Source organism: Anguilla anguilla, chromosome 2 (assembly GCF_013347855.1).
Source record: "Anguilla anguilla isolate fAngAng1 chromosome 2, fAngAng1.pri, whole genome shotgun sequence".
In the NCBI taxonomy this organism is placed as follows: domain Eukaryota; kingdom Metazoa; phylum Chordata; class Actinopteri; order Anguilliformes; family Anguillidae; genus Anguilla; species Anguilla anguilla.
This window is the reverse complement of record NC_049202.1, coordinates 13,789,115-13,808,284: the sequence shown is the minus strand read 5'-3', so window position 1 is coordinate 13,808,284 and position 19,170 is coordinate 13,789,115. Positions and strand designations below refer to the sequence as shown.

The 19,170-nt window shown below is 38.0% G+C and overlaps 1 protein-coding gene across 4 annotated transcripts in view; it reads left to right on the top strand.

Annotated features, from left to right (window-relative positions):
• grid1b (glutamate receptor, ionotropic, delta 1b) overlaps window positions 1-19,170 on the top strand; it is a 296,008-nt gene that overhangs the window by 220,958 nt on the left and 55,880 nt on the right. For all 4 annotated transcript variants that reach the window (XM_035407428.1, XM_035407427.1, XM_035407429.1 and 1 more), the window contains 2 exons: window positions 10,437-10,490; window positions 17,799-17,972. In XM_035407428.1, coding sequence (XP_035263319.1) covers window positions 10,437-10,490; window positions 17,799-17,972 — 228 coding nt within the window. The remainder of the gene's footprint in view (window positions 1-10,436; window positions 10,491-17,798; window positions 17,973-19,170) is intronic.

The window sequence follows — 19,170 nt, the reverse complement described above, 5'->3', positions numbered from 1 at the left end:
GACGAACTTTGTAGTGCATACTGTGGTATTGAGGGGCCTGGTTTCACTTAATGTTTTTATTGAACCTCTGGACCAACCAGGGGTGATGTGTTCAAGCAACTTCACATTTTTGTTGAGGAAATGCAGTGCAGTGCTACTGGCCATTGTATATACCTAGATGATGCATCACTATTCATGGGCAGAGAGTCAGTGTTTTAGAGTCAGTGTTTTCAAAAAAGTAGGGATATTAACCCTTCTCGGCTCTCCATTGACCTACCTGTTAAAGAGAAGTTAAAATAAAAAGAAGCAAATTGAAAATATAGGGCGAGTGGTTCAGAAGTGCTTCCCTAAGGGTTTTTTTTTTTTTTTTTTTTCTCTGGAGCAGTGATTCATAAGACAGGAGGACCGTCATCACTTCTCCCCTGTTCACAGAAAAAAAAAATTAATAGCATCAATGTCAAGAAGACTTGAGATTAAATTACGTTAATCTGGGAATAACGTTTGCTGTCGATCTGATCATCAGCAATGAAAAACTGTTACCGTTAATAAAACTGTTCAGCACGGGCTGCTGATTCCTGGAGTGATGCGTCACAGTGGGTTTAATGTGCAAAAGGGGCCTGCAGGGTTCAGTTTATAGCCCCCTCCCATGAAATTTACTTCTGAAAACGAAGCATAAGAAAGTAGTTTAAAAAAAAAAAGATTATTCACTTTTTTATGTAATATTTACAGCAGTTATAATGCAGTATTTATCATATTTTCCTTATTTATACCAATTCCATAAGTGTAATGGCTCGGGGGCATTAGGGTCAAGAAGGCCCTAATACTTTATCTGTTAAACCCTACTACAGCATCAGTACTCTGTGCAGGGGCTCTTGTGAAGTTTTATTCGAAATAATAATTCTATTATAACGTGGTTTCCTTGAATATGATCTCCTTGAATCAAAAGGAGCAGTATGCTACACTACAGTTATACTTTCCTTTTTAGTACTATTGTAGGTGCATTAGAGGCTTATGTTAGTGTTGCTGCAGTCACACAGATCACCAAAGAACTTGTTTGAAAGTTTGCTGAAGTTACAGTACATTACATTATGATTTTACATTTAGAAGATATGCTTATCCAGAGTAAGTTACACAGATCGCATTTTTCACATATAATCCATTTATACAGCTGGATATTTTACTGAAGCAATTCAGGTTAAGTATCTTACTCAAGGGTGCACTGGCAGTTGCTGAAGAGTACACCAGCAAACCTGCTGGGAAACAAACTCTACAAACAATATTTGAGTTACACGCCCAGTTCCCTAACCATTATACTGCACTGTTACTTTATGGAGTTACAAAAACATATTCAGTTGACTGTTCCAAGCATATAAATTTAATTTCACTTTAATAATTCTTTGAGTGCAATTTTACAGGGCTAATTTGTTTTATTTACATATCAACAAAATATGTAAATCTAATATACAGTATTTGAATAAAGCACTTTCCAACATAGTTTGAAAGGACACACTCTTACCGTTGGCTCTGAGAAATGTTCATTTCATTGCTTGTGCATTTCTTTCAAGCCCCCCCCCCCCCCCCCCATTCATGTTGCAAGTAATATGGGAGAACAAGCTGCATGCCACCTAGCCTTGAGTGAATGTATTATTCTTAGTTACCACTGTAGGCATTGAATCATTACATTACATTACATTACAGGCATTTAGCAGACGCTCTTATCCAGAGCGACGTACAACAATCAGAAACGATAATCTCTAAAGTGGACAGATGTGCCATTATACGTTCCTTACTAAGGTTGCATCTGCTTTTGTATTTTCTCTACCAGCATGATTTCAACAGCAATGTGTAGAAATTGCTCTCTAAAATAAGCTACTCGGCCTGACTGGCATGAGCTGAATGGATACACGTGAGTAAACCTCTGAATAACCAGGTTTACTCACGTGTCAGAACCGCTGCACGTGGTGTTCCGACACTCTTGTGGAGCGGTTTTTGTTCGTATTATAATGCGTCTCAAAATGACGCGTGTCTGCCGTATTATAATTGGATAGCCCTTGTAAGTCTAGCACTGGCCTTTTCTGATGTACTCATTAACTGGCAAAAGCCATCACAGTAAGGCCTAAAATAAAACCATTAAACTTGATATTCACATGATATATATCGCATCAGTTTATAGTTGTAAAAATAAAAAGATACATTGTAATATAAGCAGAAAACTATTCAGGAAACTCTGCGCGCTGCAGATAATTTGATTATTGCCCCAATAACCATAAGCTGCAGATCTGTAAACTTGAACACAGTATCATGCAACTCTCTCTGACTAGAATGTAATATTAGTACCTCTATGAAATAGAAATATGCTGGCTTGTTGGTATGTTTATCAAAGGGAAATTTGTGTGCTTATACCCAAGTAGTGAATTGTTACAGAAATGATTGTCATCTTCATGGTCATCATCATCATCTTCAGCTCTTCTCGTTATTATTATTATTATTATTATTATTATTATTATTAGAAAGAGAATTAGTATGCAATGGAGTACCAACCTAATCAACAGCAATCCAGTAATTAAGGCTCTTCTTGCCCTTACAAAAAAAAAAAATTTTGAAACTGCTATAAGAACTCTTTTTAATTATACAGAATGAAAACATCCAAAGATCTCATGATAAAAAACAATAAAACGATATTAAACAGGTGGAGCACACGTATTCAGGTAAATCTCTCAGTGATATCAAAAACAGAAATGAGATAAGGCTAAATATAAACACAGCACAAGGATATGACCAATAAGTCATCAATATGTTACATTACAAATGAGTTAATTAATATATTAAAGACATATTAAAAACGGGTATGTGTTTATTTATTTATTTGTGGCATTCATTGGAAAATGTCAGGTTGGACTCTATAAGACTGATAAAAAAGGGTAAGCATATCAACATGAGTCATAGGCTGTGCACTGTAAGCAGGCAGTTTACATAATGTAATTGCTTTTAAGGGATGCTAATGTTATTCCAATTTGTTAAACACATACAAGCAGGGAACTTTTCTCAATTTATAAAAGCAAACATTTTTAAAACCACTGCTTTTCCTTCCCTCTAACCTTTTGGTTGGAAGGATAGTTTTTTTTTTCTCGATAAAGGCAGTTAGATAATGCCAAACATTTATTTATTTATTTATTGCTCATTTCTGGAGCGTGTGTAATCTTTTGGAGCTTGCAGTGCATTTCAGTTCTGCAGTATAGAATACACTTAATATATGACCTGATTGGTGTTTATGAACTGAAAATCATACCATCATTCTGAATGGCTTATCATACTGTATTTCTAAATGTGTTTAAATGGAAGACAATTCATATCATTTGAATGTAGAATGGCAAAAGCAATTAGCATGGCTTGCACAGTAACGAGGAAAGACTTGATGCTTGATTAAATGTGCAGGTTACAATATGAATATTTTTAATGCAAACAGAAAAGTGACTTTATTTTCTGTTCAAGAGCACATATAAATATGCATTTTAATGGAACTCTTGGGTTTTTTAAATATGTTTGACATGAAAAAAGTGTGTGGGTGTATGTATTTCACAAAAAAGATGGCACAAAGTTAAACCAGTAAGTTTCTAAAAAATGTATGTATAATGTGTAACATCTCAGAGAGTATTACCAGACCAAATTTAAAGTAGACCAAAAGAAACTGAAAAATCGCTAGCATCATATAATGACATCCTTTGTTTTCTGGAATAATTCCATTCCAACAACTGAAACTATTCATCAGAATAGGGATTGATAATGCCTGAAATAAAAATAAAAACTGGCAGGATCAATATGTTTGTGGCATATATTCTTCTAATTATTGAATCTGGTATTGTTCTTAATCTATTTAATTTTGGTCTTATTTTATGTTCTAATGCTTGATAGTTATGTTCATATAATAAATCCAGATTATGGGAATTGCGATTCCCAAGTACTTAATTTTATTTAAATCCCATTTCATTTTAAAAATTAAGTTTTAAATCTTGTGAGAACACTTGTCCTCTATCCATTGTACGCATTTATTCTCATTTAATTTGTATCCTGATTACTCACCATATTCTGATCATAGTTTCCAGTAATGCTGGGATTGAAACTTTTGCTGACAATAGTTGCACAATGACATCATCATGCATACAATGCTAATTTATGAGTTGTATTACTTTAATGATAATATGTTGTCTTATTGCTTCTGAGAAGAGCTCCACACATACTTGGCAAAAGTGGATTTTGTTCCTCTGTGTATTAAAATGTTCCGGGTAAAGTGCCTTCAACCTTAACTTGGGATATTGGTTTTTTTATACATCACTTGCAACCACGAGAGTATCAATCTTAATGTGGTGTTGCCTGTATTAAGGGATATACACAGAGCCAGTGTGAGCTTATTTACATTATCAAATGAAAAGAACAGATTTTCCTGAATTCAGATAAATTGCATCATGGAGAGAAGAATAAAAAAGTATACTGTATTAATATAATTAGCTTTGAGTTTGAGCATAAACTATACAGCTTTGTTCACTATATATATATATATATATATATATATTCAAATTATTGGTATTTTACTGACCTGTTATTGCATTGATGTAACTGCATTTACATTCCATTACAGGCATTTAGCAGACACTTTTATCCTAACTTTTTTTTACATGGCTTTTTACATAGCATTTACATTGCGTCAATTTATACAGCTGAATGTGTACTGAAGCAATGCAGGTTAGGTACCTTGCTCAAGGGTACAACAGTAGTGTCCAACCCGGGAATCAAACCTATGACCTAAGTCCAGTTCCTGTGAATGTATATTCACAGTATACATTTTACAAGTAAATGTTATCATTGGTAGTGTTGATTGCCATTGGAACTAAAACAGGGTTTAAATACATTCCCTGCCTGACATGGCCATATTCATCGGCCACTAGCTTTGTCACATGTACACAAAAAAGATGAACCTTTTCTCTACCCATTTCCCTTGAATCTTTCATAAACCGTAGTGCAGGATGCATGCCAAGTTGGGGGCATTCTGACCCTTTTGCTGATTTTTGTGCAGTGTTCACTTTTCAGCTGAATAAGGGCTGTATTCCTGGCACCTTTAGACCGGTCAGTCCAGCTCTGTTGCTTTCACATCTACAGCACACACCCACACACACAGCCTGCAAGCAGAACTCCTAAGCCCTCTTCTGGTGACCTCCAACAAAAACCAAACCAGGGAAATAGACAGAGCATCCAAACTGAAGGAGAGCGTCTGTCCCGAGATGACCACGTTTCTATAACATTTCAATAAAGTTTGAAGTACAGATGCTGTGCAAACCATGGAAGGGCCATCTTGCCGTGTGAATAATGCAGTTTGCTAAAGGCGTACACTGTCTTTCCAGGGATGATTCAAAGCTGTGAATTTGAGGTGGCCCTCCTTCTCTTGCTGCTATATATATATATATGTATGTTCTTTCTCCATCTGCATGACAAATGTTGTCAGGCACTAGCTATTCAAAGCATAAGCCATCTCAGTCATCATCAAAGTAAAAAAAAAACGCATAGTTAGAAAAACAGAATAGAGTACATTTCTGAAGCAGAAAGTTAGGCCTATGTTTTGATGCCATTTTCTTAATAAAGAGAATATCTGTCTAATTTGTTTTCACTCTTCTTTCCACATTTCTGATAGAACATGGTAAACTGTTGTTTACTCTTTATTTCAATAAAATGCTTCCTTGTTTTCAATCATTTATCCATTTTGATGACAAAGCAATCACTGTGATTATATTAAATAACTTGGGTCCTTGTTCTGAATGAATCTGACCCAGGTTTCTTGTTCTTCTTTAGTATATCGCATGGATACTATTATGACTGCGATTAGATGCATATTTAAATCAGTGTAATGTCCTAATTAACTAAAATGATTGAGTGTAAGATCTCTAGGTTCAGTGTATGTTTATGTGATTGCCCAGAAAATTGTTGACTTTCAGATGTTAATTAAGTCAGGATATTTGTATAATTATGCCACTAATTTTCTGCCCAAAATGATTACAGGTAAATACAACTTTAAAGTGGTAATACACTGGTCAGTGCATGTATTGCAAACCCTGTGTCACAGTACTTTGCCATTTAAATTAATGATACTATTCATGATTTAATTATTGCAATTATATGAAGAGGCAATTTTACATTAAAAATGATGTGGCACATCAAAGGAGCCACATTTTGTTTTCCAGCCATATTATGCTGTTTGTGTAAGGGATAAAAGGAATGCATAAACCAAAAATAAATAAATAACTGAATAAATAAAATTCAATGCATTATGTCAAAATGCCTTTGGATACGGTAAAATCCATCATAAATCAATTAGTAGTGAACAAGCATGAATAATTTAAAATATGTACCTTGAAGAACTGAACACTTGTATTATTGTAACAGTGATTTCCTTGCCTTATAATTTGACTCACACTTATGCTGTTATCTTTAAAAAAAAGTTTAATTCTTTTTTAATAGAAAACATGATTATTTTCTGTGTCTGGGAAACTTTCATTTATTTCCGTCAACAACAACTGAATCGGTCAGGCTGAATCTAGCTGGAAATAGCTTATAATTTAGTAAATGCATGTCATTAAAATGCTGACATTTCCACATAAAGCATTGGACTAAGTAAGTATTAAAAATGCAACACACTTTCTGAGGCCCGATTTTAGCTGGATAGTATTCTGTTGGGGTGGCCCTATTTCCCCTTTCCGTAGCAGAATGAGCTGTCACAACAAAACAGCATTGAACTTAGTCTTAATTTTGAAGCATCACTGATGCTACAGCGAGAAAAAAATAATCTTTGCCTGAGCTTTATTTGACAGGGAAAAAACAGACTTATTTTTTTTATTTTATTTTGATTGTGGGCTTCACTCATAATGGCAGTTTAGAGCCGTTTCTGTATCCAGGAGACCAAGCTTCAGTAATTAAGGTTGCCTCATCGTTAAAAGCAGCTGTTTTTCTCCCGCTGGACCACGTGTGCCCATATTCTCCAGCTAGTTAATGGCCGCCAGGTCCTCTGGGGCTCTCACCGCTCTGGCCATTTCCCCTGGATAACCCTGGCAGGTGCATCAAATTGCAGTCCATTTACCGCTGCCCAAGTGGTGCCCAGCCGTGCCAACCTGTTCTAAGCGCTAGCATCATTTCTTACAAACGAGGCAGCCGTGGTGAAGGTCTAAGTAGCAGGACAGGTGATGTGCTGGTATGTCTGTCCAGTTGACCCCAAAGGTGTCGGATGGGGTTGAGGCCAGGGCTCTGTGCAGGCCAGTCAAGTTCTTCCGCACCGTTCTCGACAAAACCATTTCTATATGGGCCTTGCTGTGTGACCAGGGGCATTGGCATTCTGAAACAGGAAAGGGCCTTCCCCAAACTGTTCAAATATTTTATTATACAGTTATTTGGATTATCTGACTTATTTGAATGCAACTGTGTAGCAAATATTTGAAACAAAGTATGTACAGTTACTTAGTTTTGCATTTCATGAATGTATTGCAAATATTCTTGGTACCTTAATCCCTCCAATGCCCATGTAAGGCCATTTTTGACTCCAGGGTGTTTTTCGGTGAGACACACCTCATGGATCAAAGGTGTCACTTGCTCACTCACAGTTAGCCGGTCTGCAGTGGTAGTTTAAGGCATGGCAGGTGCTTTGCACCTGTGGGACTAGCCCCATGGATAAATGTGTGGAGGCTACACATTGATAAACATTTTTGTAAAAGCTGCTGCAATCTTGGGCACTCTATTAGATGAAAGTATTTGGAATTTATTTGAAATAGTATTTGAAAAGTATTTGAATGAAGTATTTCAAAATGTTTTAAATATTAGATATGTGTGTATTTGAAATAATAAATGAATTAATTATTTGATTTGCTTCAAATGGTGCACCAGAAAGTATTTTCAAATTATTCAAATATAAATCATTTCTTAAGAGCAATTAATTCACAACAAATACTACAAACACTTAAAATACATAACACAGTGTTTCAATTTAAAATTATTGAATTACCTTCTCTATGTATTAGTTTCTGTCTTTAAACCAAATCTATTCTCTACAGCCATAGATGACTAGAAAGTATTGAGGTTTCATAACGTAGATATACACTCATCAGTTTTTTGAAACTGTAGTGTAGTTAGGTATTCAGCTGAATGTTAGAATATGTTACAATAATACCCAGTAGTATTTCACATCAAATCAAGAAGTGATCAGACCTAGAGGGATTATGGGGGAGAGTTTTTCACTGATGGATATCTAGGCCACATGAAATTACTAGGACTTGATTATAATGTGTGAGTGCCATTGCATTAGTTACATTTTGGACAGAAATCACTGAATTCTGTGCGTATTGAAAAAAGCTCCTTTTAAGGAGGAATAATTTTTCTCTGCATTTGCTTGATTGACACGTCCTCCACTTTTATCCCAGTCTTGTCATCTTTACATATTTGAATCTATTCAGACACGATTTGATTTTGCTGTAATGTCTTGTGAGGTTTGAATGAATGAGGGAATACTTATCAAGAGCCAGAGAATAATAATTTAAAACAGCAAATGGAAATACATGCTACAGTATGGGTCCACATTGGTACAGTAATCCTTTCAATATTTGTAAGTCATTCATTGCATTTGATGACTGGGACGGAAAAAGCCCTTTTTCACACATGCAGCCCTACCCAGCAATGTTCCAGAATTTTACTGTTCAGGGGATTCATGTGAATGAGTGAGCCAGCATTCCAGAAAAATGCTCCAGAAATGCTTCAGTTCAAGACCAAGTAACATTTATGGAAATGCTCTGCACTGTCAGTCATGTGAACAAAGCCGGTATTACTGGTTCAAGAACATCCACAGCACATCCTGTGCTAAGACATCCGTCAGCTTACTATTACTGCAAAAAGTAAGAAAATAAAGAGTGTGTAGGTCACACAGAATAAATAATAGCCTAGTTTAGTAACTACACAGAAAACACTGTCACTTTCACACGTCCATGTCATATAGTCAAACAAAAGTTGTTTTTTTTAAGTTCCCATAAGTGTATTTTCACATTAAAATATGGCAGCACGTTATCTATGATGATTATTATGATTCACTTTTTCTTCATTAGAACGCAGATATTATGGAAGATTGGGGCTCTTCCGTCTTTATGATATACATGCATGCTGGCTTGTTTTCCTTCTTCTATGTAGCACCAATGTAGTACTGAGTGGCCCTCCTGAAGGATGCTAATGATTGCTAATGATTGGAAGGTCATTTCAGGGAGAAAGAGATATGGAGTCATGTCAAAAAATAATGAATATGCAGGAGTACTAAAAATGAAAATGATGTGACAGAATGTTCACCTCAAAAACCAACATGTACTGGTATCTACATGTGCAAGAACATTCTATGGAAAGGGTGACAGTGAACTGGGGAACATATGGCTGGATTAACTATCCTAGGCACATCATCCAGGGTAATGATCCTTTGTCAGTATAAACTGTGCGGGTCACTAACTTTGCATCTGTTACAATTATTTGTGTCTTTATTAGTATTTGTTCTTATACGACCTATTTTCTTTTTTCCTCAGTCCAATAAAATTCATTTTTATATTAAGATTTTATGCGGTGCATAATTCATGCAAAAGTAAAATGATAATAATATAATAACTGCTCCACAGAAAACATTTCAGCTCCAGGAAATGATCAGTTTTGATACTGTAAAAGCCCATTATTCATGCATGTGCTGCTGGTTCTTGATCTTCAAAGCTGATGTTTTACCTGATTTGCTGGAGACTAGATCCTGCAAATGGGGCTCATCAGACTGGCAATACAAGTGAAGAATGCATATCAAAAATACTTTTTCTCCCCCATCGTTCTGTAATTCTGTGAGGACATATGTCATATTTGACAATTCGGAAAAATGGTATCTGGAAAGGTTGCACAAGGATTTACTCAGCAGTCCGTCATTTTCCTTTCAGGCACCCTGTCGTTGTGGAATGATGGCAGTATGTCAGTCACCATGGCGACTGCCCAGCTGCGTGCGTTTTATGGCATGATGTGGTATGGGGAGGGGGAGATTTTTTTTGTGTGTGTGTGTGTGTGTGTGTGATGCTGGAAGAAGAGGCTAGGTGACAGGAACTACAATAGCTGACAGGTGTGCTAACTCTGTGGCCATGCGAACAACTCAATATCCGCCACCAGCCTGCTTCTGCTCCTACAGTATGTACATCACAGAGTGTGTTCTGTTCTATGCGCAGAACAGAACTCTCATGTATGTTTGAGGAAATATCTTTATCTTCCACCAAAAACATCTCTCCTTGTTTTTGGTTCCATGCAGTGCCTTTCAAAAACACCGCTATTTTTATTGTGCACATATTTTTCTTCATTTTTCTAATTAATCTCTCTCTCTCTCTCTTGCTCTCTCTCCCCCTCTCTCTCTCTCTCTCTCTCTGCAGGCTGTTGAAACCAACCTGGCCTCTAAGGACAGCCATTGGGTGTTCGTAAATGAGGTGAGGGAAGCCTGCTGTCAGTAAACTGCTGTTTCTCTGCAGACCCCCATGTTGTCCCCTTCTTCTCCCCCTCTCTTTCTCTCTCTCTCTCTCTCTCTGACAGACACACAAACTTGCTGCTTCGTCTTTGGTCTAGACTGTTCTCTTCAAAAATATCTGATCCTTTGTGCTCATAGCATCCATTCACAGCATAAAATCAGTCCTTATCTTATCCAGTGGTCCTATAGATTCTATTAAAAAGTGGCCATTTCTGTGCTGAACCCTGTGCCCTTGTCTGCATTGCAATGGCACACATCCTCTGCGGTTCAGAGCGATCTGGAGATAGAGGCTACAATAGCGACTTGATGTCCTGATGTTCATGGATACGCAGCGTGTTCTGCGGATACACGTGCGCGGGGATGTTCGGGCTCAAGAGCACCTTGCGATGCACTCAGCGCACTCGGCGTACCACAGGCTGTGCCCCGGCGTCCAATGACTGAGCAGAAGCCTGATGGCATTAGGCGGAGATTCTCCTTTCTGCTTGTTTTAAATCATTTAGATAAAAACCCTTCTGAGTGAAATGGCCCTCGCATTACAGTGCATTCTGCCTTTGAAAAGATCAATTTTCCTGCCAGTCGTTTTGGAGCTCGACTGTAATTTTACTGATTTGCATCTATATGTATGTGCCTTGCTGACTGGCGGTAAGCAGGGGAGCAGCTTGCCATTTTCCAATTTTGCTGTAAGAATAGATTTTTTTATCTCATGTACAACTGTCCCGTGCATACATGTATTGGCTGGTTGGGGATATTTGTTATTTTATTAGTAACGTGTGATTGAGCACACTGAACAAAATGATTTGTTTGTGTATTTGTAAAGTACTTGTGCTAATGAGGATAGGATGGCTTATCAGTCCATCAAACTGCCTTTAAATATGGCCTCACAGTATGCAACAATACTAAGTCAACTATGGCTATGTTCGAGGAAACCCATGCCATACCTAAAAGTGCCAGTATTTGGTTTTGTGCTTCTAAAATTTCCTGAAGAAGCATGAATAATTATGCATGGAGATGGTGTAACTTTCCTTCTGTGGCCGTGGTAATGGTCAACCATGCCCCAAGCCAAAAGATCATGTGCCCATTGATATGCCATTAATGTTAGTGTCAAAACACAGGTGTGAACAATATTGGCAACCAGATCACAGGAGTTTAAAATCCCATTCTGAATCCTACAGAGGTACAACAGTTGTGTTCTGCATACTTCCCCACCTACAGAGGATCACAATGGAGGCTTTTACACAAGCTGCAGTAAATACCTCCCTAGTTGTTATCATTGTTTCGTAATTGAAATGAAGATACCTTTGTTTTGATTGTTTTCTTTGTCTAATACATTGCATACAAGTTGTTGAGAGAATTATTTATTTTGTCCAGACTTCGAAGTCAAGATCTGTTCATAAGATTGTGTTAGTTGTATTAGTCAATTACAACTTCATTACAAAATTTTTTTTTTTAAATTCTAGATTGTGTAATCATCTGAAGGTATTATGAACAGACTCTCTGCAGCATATGTGGCTTACAAATTCAGAGAGTCTAAGGAGCAAAGCTATAAATAAATTGAACATAACAATTTAAAGTTACATGTTGATTATTGCAATACTCTTCGCTCGGTTGCCTCGATTTGTACTGTCAAGACACTGTCAAGTCTTTTCACACTCCTTCTGAAGACGTGACCTTTATTTCAGAGCCTACTCACCTACTCCCTCCTGCCCATCAGCTCCCCACTGTAGCAAAAGAAAAAAAGAAATATGTTATTGTCAAGTATTAGCACATGTCTTATAGTTTCAGATGTTGGCTCCTCGTTAAATCAGAACAGAACCCTGTCAGAGTGTAATTAAATATTTACACAGTTCCCAATTTCTCCTCTTCCAAGCCTAGCGCTGTTTTCTGCCAGCGTTGTTTTCCAGAAGGCAAACATATTCCGCTCGCCCATTATGCTAGAATGACCTGCTCATTCATAATAGGTCTAATTGAAGGAGTCAGTGGGATTGAATTAACAGTGAGCTAATCTCCTCCCCCCTTAATATTTGACAAGTCACAGCATAATGAGTACACCAACAGTGTGCTGCAGTACCATAGTGCAGCAGGCACACAAATGAAAAAGGAAACAAATATCGTTCATAGACACCATGTTGATTATTAGCCGTTGTCATCTCTTCAGAAGCTGTGGTATACTGTACCCACAATATAAAGAACCTATGGCTAAGAAGTGAAAAAAGAGAAATGTTCATACTGTAAATATATAATGTAAGATTGTTGAGCCATTCATTTGATTAAAATCATGAAATATATTACATTTATATTAATATATGTTTGTAAAATCATCAACCTTAACCATTTCACTGATACCTCCTGTGGAGGAAATTGTCCACGCTGAGCTTAGCAGGACCCCTGTGATAAGGTGTTCTTTATTGCATGCATCGTCGAGAGAATTAACAGCACACCAGTGTGTGCTTTCTCTGGGGGGAAAAAAACTAACAGCAAGCTGTCTGACTATATACTCTGCATTTTACATCAAAACTATATACTAATCACACTCTACATTGATCCAGCCATGTACATATTCTCCTAGTTCTTAAGCTAGACATCTTTATTTAACGGGTGAGCAGAACAACTTTAACTGCTGACAAACAGACACACATACACATATGATCCCTTTAGTGTACACAGTCTTCCACACACCACTAGGCCCTGCCCGCAAGACTCCATATTCATGTACAGTATAGTGCACGCAATCTGGGTTCTGTGTGTGTTGCCACCAGTCAGTCATGTTTCCTGAGAATACACCCACTACTTTGTTCCATTCCTCAGGCGCTGTTGGCTTTGGTTGCTGTTATTCCCACTTCAAAAACTTTAAGTGAAAAAGAAAGGATTGAAATTGTTCATAGGATGATTGAGCGGCACTTCAAAAGAGGTTGAACTTGACTTTAATTTGAGTGAACATCAGTCAAAAAGAATAGATAAAAGAATATGGATTAAAACGAGTTATGCTGTGTTTTTTTTAAATGTCAGCTTTCACAAATAAAATGCAGAAATTAAAGTTGGGGATGAAAAAAAATCATAAAACTGAATTTCAGAGACTCTTGTCTAAAAGAGACTTCAATTGCATTTATATATTTTAGTATTCTTCCTTCACCAGGATCACAGTATGTTTAAGCTTTATGCATATTCATGGATCTCTTATGGATCCTTATAACACACTGACATTGCTTGCTCAATGTACATTTAATTTCTAAGAAACAAAGGAAGGACAAGAGACTTTACTGAGAGAACATTGTCTCTCAGACCACTTTCATGTTGGCCAATGACCATGTGTGAGGCGAGATACCTATGCCTACTCTAAAGGATTTGATGGCCTTGAGACAAAATACAGGGCAGGGGTACACCGTGTGCGGCACATGGTTTCCTGTGCAATGTATTAGGTGTTTAAGATAGAGATTAACTATTTTTTGGCCATTGAAGCACAGGTAGTCTGTATAATGAGTATAGTGTGTGTAGGTCTGCTGCAGCTTTTGAACCAGAGCCTTTGTCCGCTGCACAAAAGATGTCATTAGCCCTTTGAGCTAAACACCTCTAACCAAGGTCTCTAGTCAAGGGAACAAATCAGCCTTATTTAAGCTTCAGTTGTTATATTCACCTTCTTTAGCAGATATTCTAATGTTACTCATATCCGTGAAATCCACTATATTGGCCACCCACTCAATTCTGTGCATCGGTCTGAACCTGTGAGGGGTTAAAGCAGTGTGGCAGATTGATATCATTGAATACCTTGATGAAGGAACCCCGTGTAAATGCAGCACTTACAATCAGAACCTAACAACATCCCAGTCCAGTTTCCAACTAACCTCTGAACACTGCCAGGACACATCACCTCGCCACCAGTCCTATCTATATATACATGCACTGTGCATTTGCCCATGTCCTGTCCAGATGGACATGTTCTGCAGCCACAAGGCCCCCTGCTCACAAGGAGATGATGGACTCACTGAGATGTAAAATTGGAGGAGATGTAACCACTCCTGCAGAACCCAGAAAACATTGTCAGGCTTTTAGTGAGAACACAGATCTCCTGGTTTCTCCATCACCAGGGAGGGGATTAATGCATGAAGCTTTCAGTGGGCTTTAATGGGAAACAAATGTTCACCTTGACACATCGAACACAGTCGAATACAGCAGGGCAGATATAATTTTCTGATCAAGCTGTTTTTCCAAAACAGTAAAACAAATCGAGCACCCAATGAACTTACTTTTCACTGTTCCTGAAAAGCCCCTCATATTTAATTTAGAAAAAAAAATTGACTTAATGACATTTTGAGGATGAATAATCTATCTATTGGACAGACTCCTTTAATTAATTTAGTGTACTTTCAATGGGATATGCTGTGGAGACTGTTTGTAGGTCTGCGCAGTGAAGGGTGCTCCAGATCAGTGGTGCATTCACCAAGGAGAGGTGGAGTCTGCTGGTGAGATGCCTTTTGAGACCCCCTCCTGTCACTCCAGTGGCTAATGCTTTTTACAGCTTGCAGCTAAAGTTTAACACAGTGCGATTTTGTTGTGGAACAAAGTCAGGGCATCCTTCGGACTCCTAAGACAGCTGCTCTAGACCTTGAGTGTTATCGAGGAATACTATGTTTTGGCTTCAATACAAGCAGGCAAAAGTGTGTACCTCAATAAAAGTACAGGACCGATGGACAGAGAAGAAGGAACTCACAGAAAAAAAAGTAACGGACACGCGTTCATATGTAGGTAGGCATGTATTAATGCTCTCGTACGTGTTAATGACTTAGACAGAATCAGGAGATGGATGGCCCACTGGACAAAAGTTTAAGAACATATCAATCATGCGTAGGTCCATAAATTAAAGTGATGATGACATATTTACTCTGGAGATGCTTCAAGTCTAATGTTTAATGCTGAAGATAATTCATAATTCATAGATACATACTTTTGAAAGGTAATGTTTTCTACCAAGGTTTATGTTTTAATTTTGCATGTTGAGAGTTCCTAGTAAGAAGAGTGTAGGTAAACTAATTTCTCATTTCATGCTGTTGAAATATTTTGTCTGTTTTTAAGTTGATTTAAAAGTTTAGTATCACTTAAAAACTCACACTGATCCTTCAGAATGCCCATAGTGTGTCCACAGTGTTTATGCAACAAGATAATACTTATTAGATAATACTTTATTAAAGGTTGATCTTTATATTGTATTTTTCCTTGTTTTTAAAATATAGTCCAAAATTAAAACACCAAGACATGATTAAAAATAATTTTTTTAAATATTCAAAATTATTGTGGAGATACGTTCTAAAATTTGTACCATGCTAATATCACTAACTTTTAAGAATGTCTGCTGTGGGAACATGGCAGAGTTCACATCAACCCTGAATTATCTAGACAGCTAAACATACTGCAAGAACAGCATTGTTGGACATATGGCTTTAATAAGCAAAATGTTTTTGCAAAAACAAAATGACTCCCGCCTTGATATCAGGCCTTCAGAATAAAAGCTTGGAACTTCTCTTAGTGGAGATTGGCTTATACAAGTTTTGGAGGGCCAATTGATACCCTGCGGCATAATTAATACTTCTTTTCCACAGCAGAGTGGACTAGCATGAGCTGGAGCCCAATCTGGCAGACCCAGTGCAGCATCATTGCATTTCTATCGCATTATCTTCAATCACATTAAATGCTGGCGTCTGCCCTTATCCAGGCTACTGCCTGGACTTCATCTGCTGTCCAAGACTGAAATAAAATGACTCTGATAGGACTTTTTTTTTTACAAGTCTCCTTCCTATGATCAATGACACTGATGTGGTACTCTCTTCCTTCAACATTTATCTCATTTTTATTTTATTATTTTTTTCAGTTTTCTTTGCACCAATGGCTGTGGAAGAAAAGCAGTTATAGAACTTAGCACCTCTAGCCATAGCCAGTTAGCTTGTAAATGGTAAATGGACTGCATGCATATAGCGCTTTTATCCAAAGCACTTTACAATCGATGCCTCTCGTTCACCCATACACTCACACACCAACAGTGAAAGGCTGCCATGCAAGGTACCAATCAACTCGTTGCGAGCAATTCGGGGTTAGGTGTCTTGCTCAGGGACACTTCAACATACTGAGGGCAGGGGATCGAACTGGCAACCCTCCGGCTGCCAGACAATCGATCTTACCTCCTGAGCTATGTTGCCCCAAGCTTGTTGCTATTTAGGCCGGCCCAGCACCAATAATGGTAATGTGGCAAATTGGTAATCTGATATAGGCTAATGTTACTGTGTTAACATAACACAGGTCTGGTTCCTAGACTATGGTTATAGCTGCACAATAGAAAAGAGTGGTGCATTTCTTAAAGGGGAAAGTGGAACAAGTGTTTGAAAGATCATGTTGTTTATCTGTTTATACAGGCACGGTTAAAATAACTTTTACAATAAGATGTATGAGAATACATAATTGCCTTTTTCCTGCTTTCTAGAGAGTCCTTAGCAGTGCACCAAGCCTGTCCAACCCAAGTACATGATTCAACTATGTGACCTGGCAAGCTCTTCCACACACACACACACACACACACACACAAACCCTCAGTATAAAAAAAACTATCCCTGATATCAGTGAGCAATATACCCTCAAATAAGTTCCTCATATGCCGACAGAACAGCCCTGCAAATCTTTTATATTCACTTTCCTGTTCCCTTTTTAAAATGCACAGCCCTCACAAATCCCCCTCTGTCTCATTTTACAGAGTCTGAATAGATTTTGAATAGAATTAAATGTTTTAAGCCTTTCCTCGTAACAAATGTTTACATATGATCTCCCCAAGTTTTTTAAGCACTATTGGCACCTCCTGCTGTATTTGTCATAAGATTTGCAACTTCTCTAGTTCTTCAACATTCCTGATTCCAATGTGCTCTAAAGAAATCTCTGTTTATTAGATGTGCTGCATCTTGTAATTTTTTTCTGCCAAGGCCGGTACAGGACAGGGAGTAGTTGATGTCATCCTAGACTAGACTGCTTAAGTGTACTGCTACAAAGACCCCCCTACAGTCACAGTGGCTGATGATGCAGGTCCTCTGAATGAGTTGAAACTTTAATAATTTTCCGCGACAACCACTGTGAGAACACAGTACCCAAGATTTTCACAGCCATAAGTGGTTTGAAATAGTAGAAAAATAGTAGAAATAGTAGAAAGAGTAGGAGTAAGGCCTGGCACAACCATGGTCTAGCTCGCCATGTCATGCAGCATCATTGATCCTTCTCTGCCTGCTCCGTGCCTCTGCAGGAGATCAGCGATACGGAGATCCTCGAGCTGGTGCACAGCGCTTTGGGACGGATGACAATCATACGGCAGATCTTCCCCCTGTGGAAGGACAGCAACGTGCGCTGCATGAGGAACAACCACCGCATCTCCTCCCTGCTTTGTGACCCACAAGAAGGGTACCTGCAATCCCTGGAGGTCAGTAAGACACTGTATACTTACGCTTCAGGCTGGGCCAACGGCACAACACCAGCCTGAATTCGGTTAACATTAGTCAACAACAAAGTCAAATGAATTAACACATAAAAAAAGTTAAGGTGTTTATGGAGAATTGCTGCACTGTGGGGACATTCTGTATGGGTGGTCAGCATTTTTAGTACCTTTGATAAGTCATCTCAGTCTACGGACAAAAATCAAAGTTCTCACACTGTGTGATGATGCCCTGTGACATCGCATACTTACACAGAAGGCTTGCGGCTATACATCCAAAAGCTCCTTGAACCAACCTGAACTTTTCCTCCGCATGTAAGAGCAGATGGCCCATCGTCCGTCAAAGCCCCAGGGTTTTTACCCTTTAATAATGTATGCAAAAGAGGGTTAAATGCTTTCTGATGTTAAATCACCTTCATTACATGCAAAACCAAGGGTGTCCAGGGGCTGTGAACTTGTCAGCTACTATTGAATTAATTTTTCTGTTTCAACAAAACATAAACCCAAGAATGAACCATGTATCTAAAAATGAGTATAAAAACTCATTTTTTCACCCTTTTGCAATAGTCAGTAATATGATAAATTTCTCATTGAATTTTATACAGTTTTCTGTGAAACCAATATGTAAATGAGACTGCATATCATGTGAGGTGCATTCATTATTCTAAAGCACTTTGGACAGTCTGAATAACTAGAAATGCATAATGGCTGCTTGGGAGGCCATTGCAAAAAAAGTAAATACATTTAAAAAAAAATAGGAATGACTTCATCAACATAAAGAGAAAAAGGTTTATGACATGGTTAGTGAGCCAGCAGTGATGGACAGATGTATATCACAGTGTGAGCATAGTGGCCGAAGGCACTCTATGTCCTGTCTCTCTGCCCCAATTATTTGTCACATACGCCAGACAGGAGATGCCGAGTCAGCACTGCTTAGCCTCAAAGAGCGGTAGAATGTCCTTGAAGCTCCAGCCCTCTCCAGGACCCAGTACAGCAGTCTGCGGGATTAGACCTACTTGTGACTGAACTAATTATGATGCATAGTCCTGTGTAGTAATTTGCCTTTTTTTTCTTGTTCTCGGAGACAATTTTGTGACACCCAAACCAAAATGATTCACCTAACCTAATCTGCTTGAATGCTGCCACAATTAAAATGATTTAATGAGTGTGAAGGGCATTTTTTACC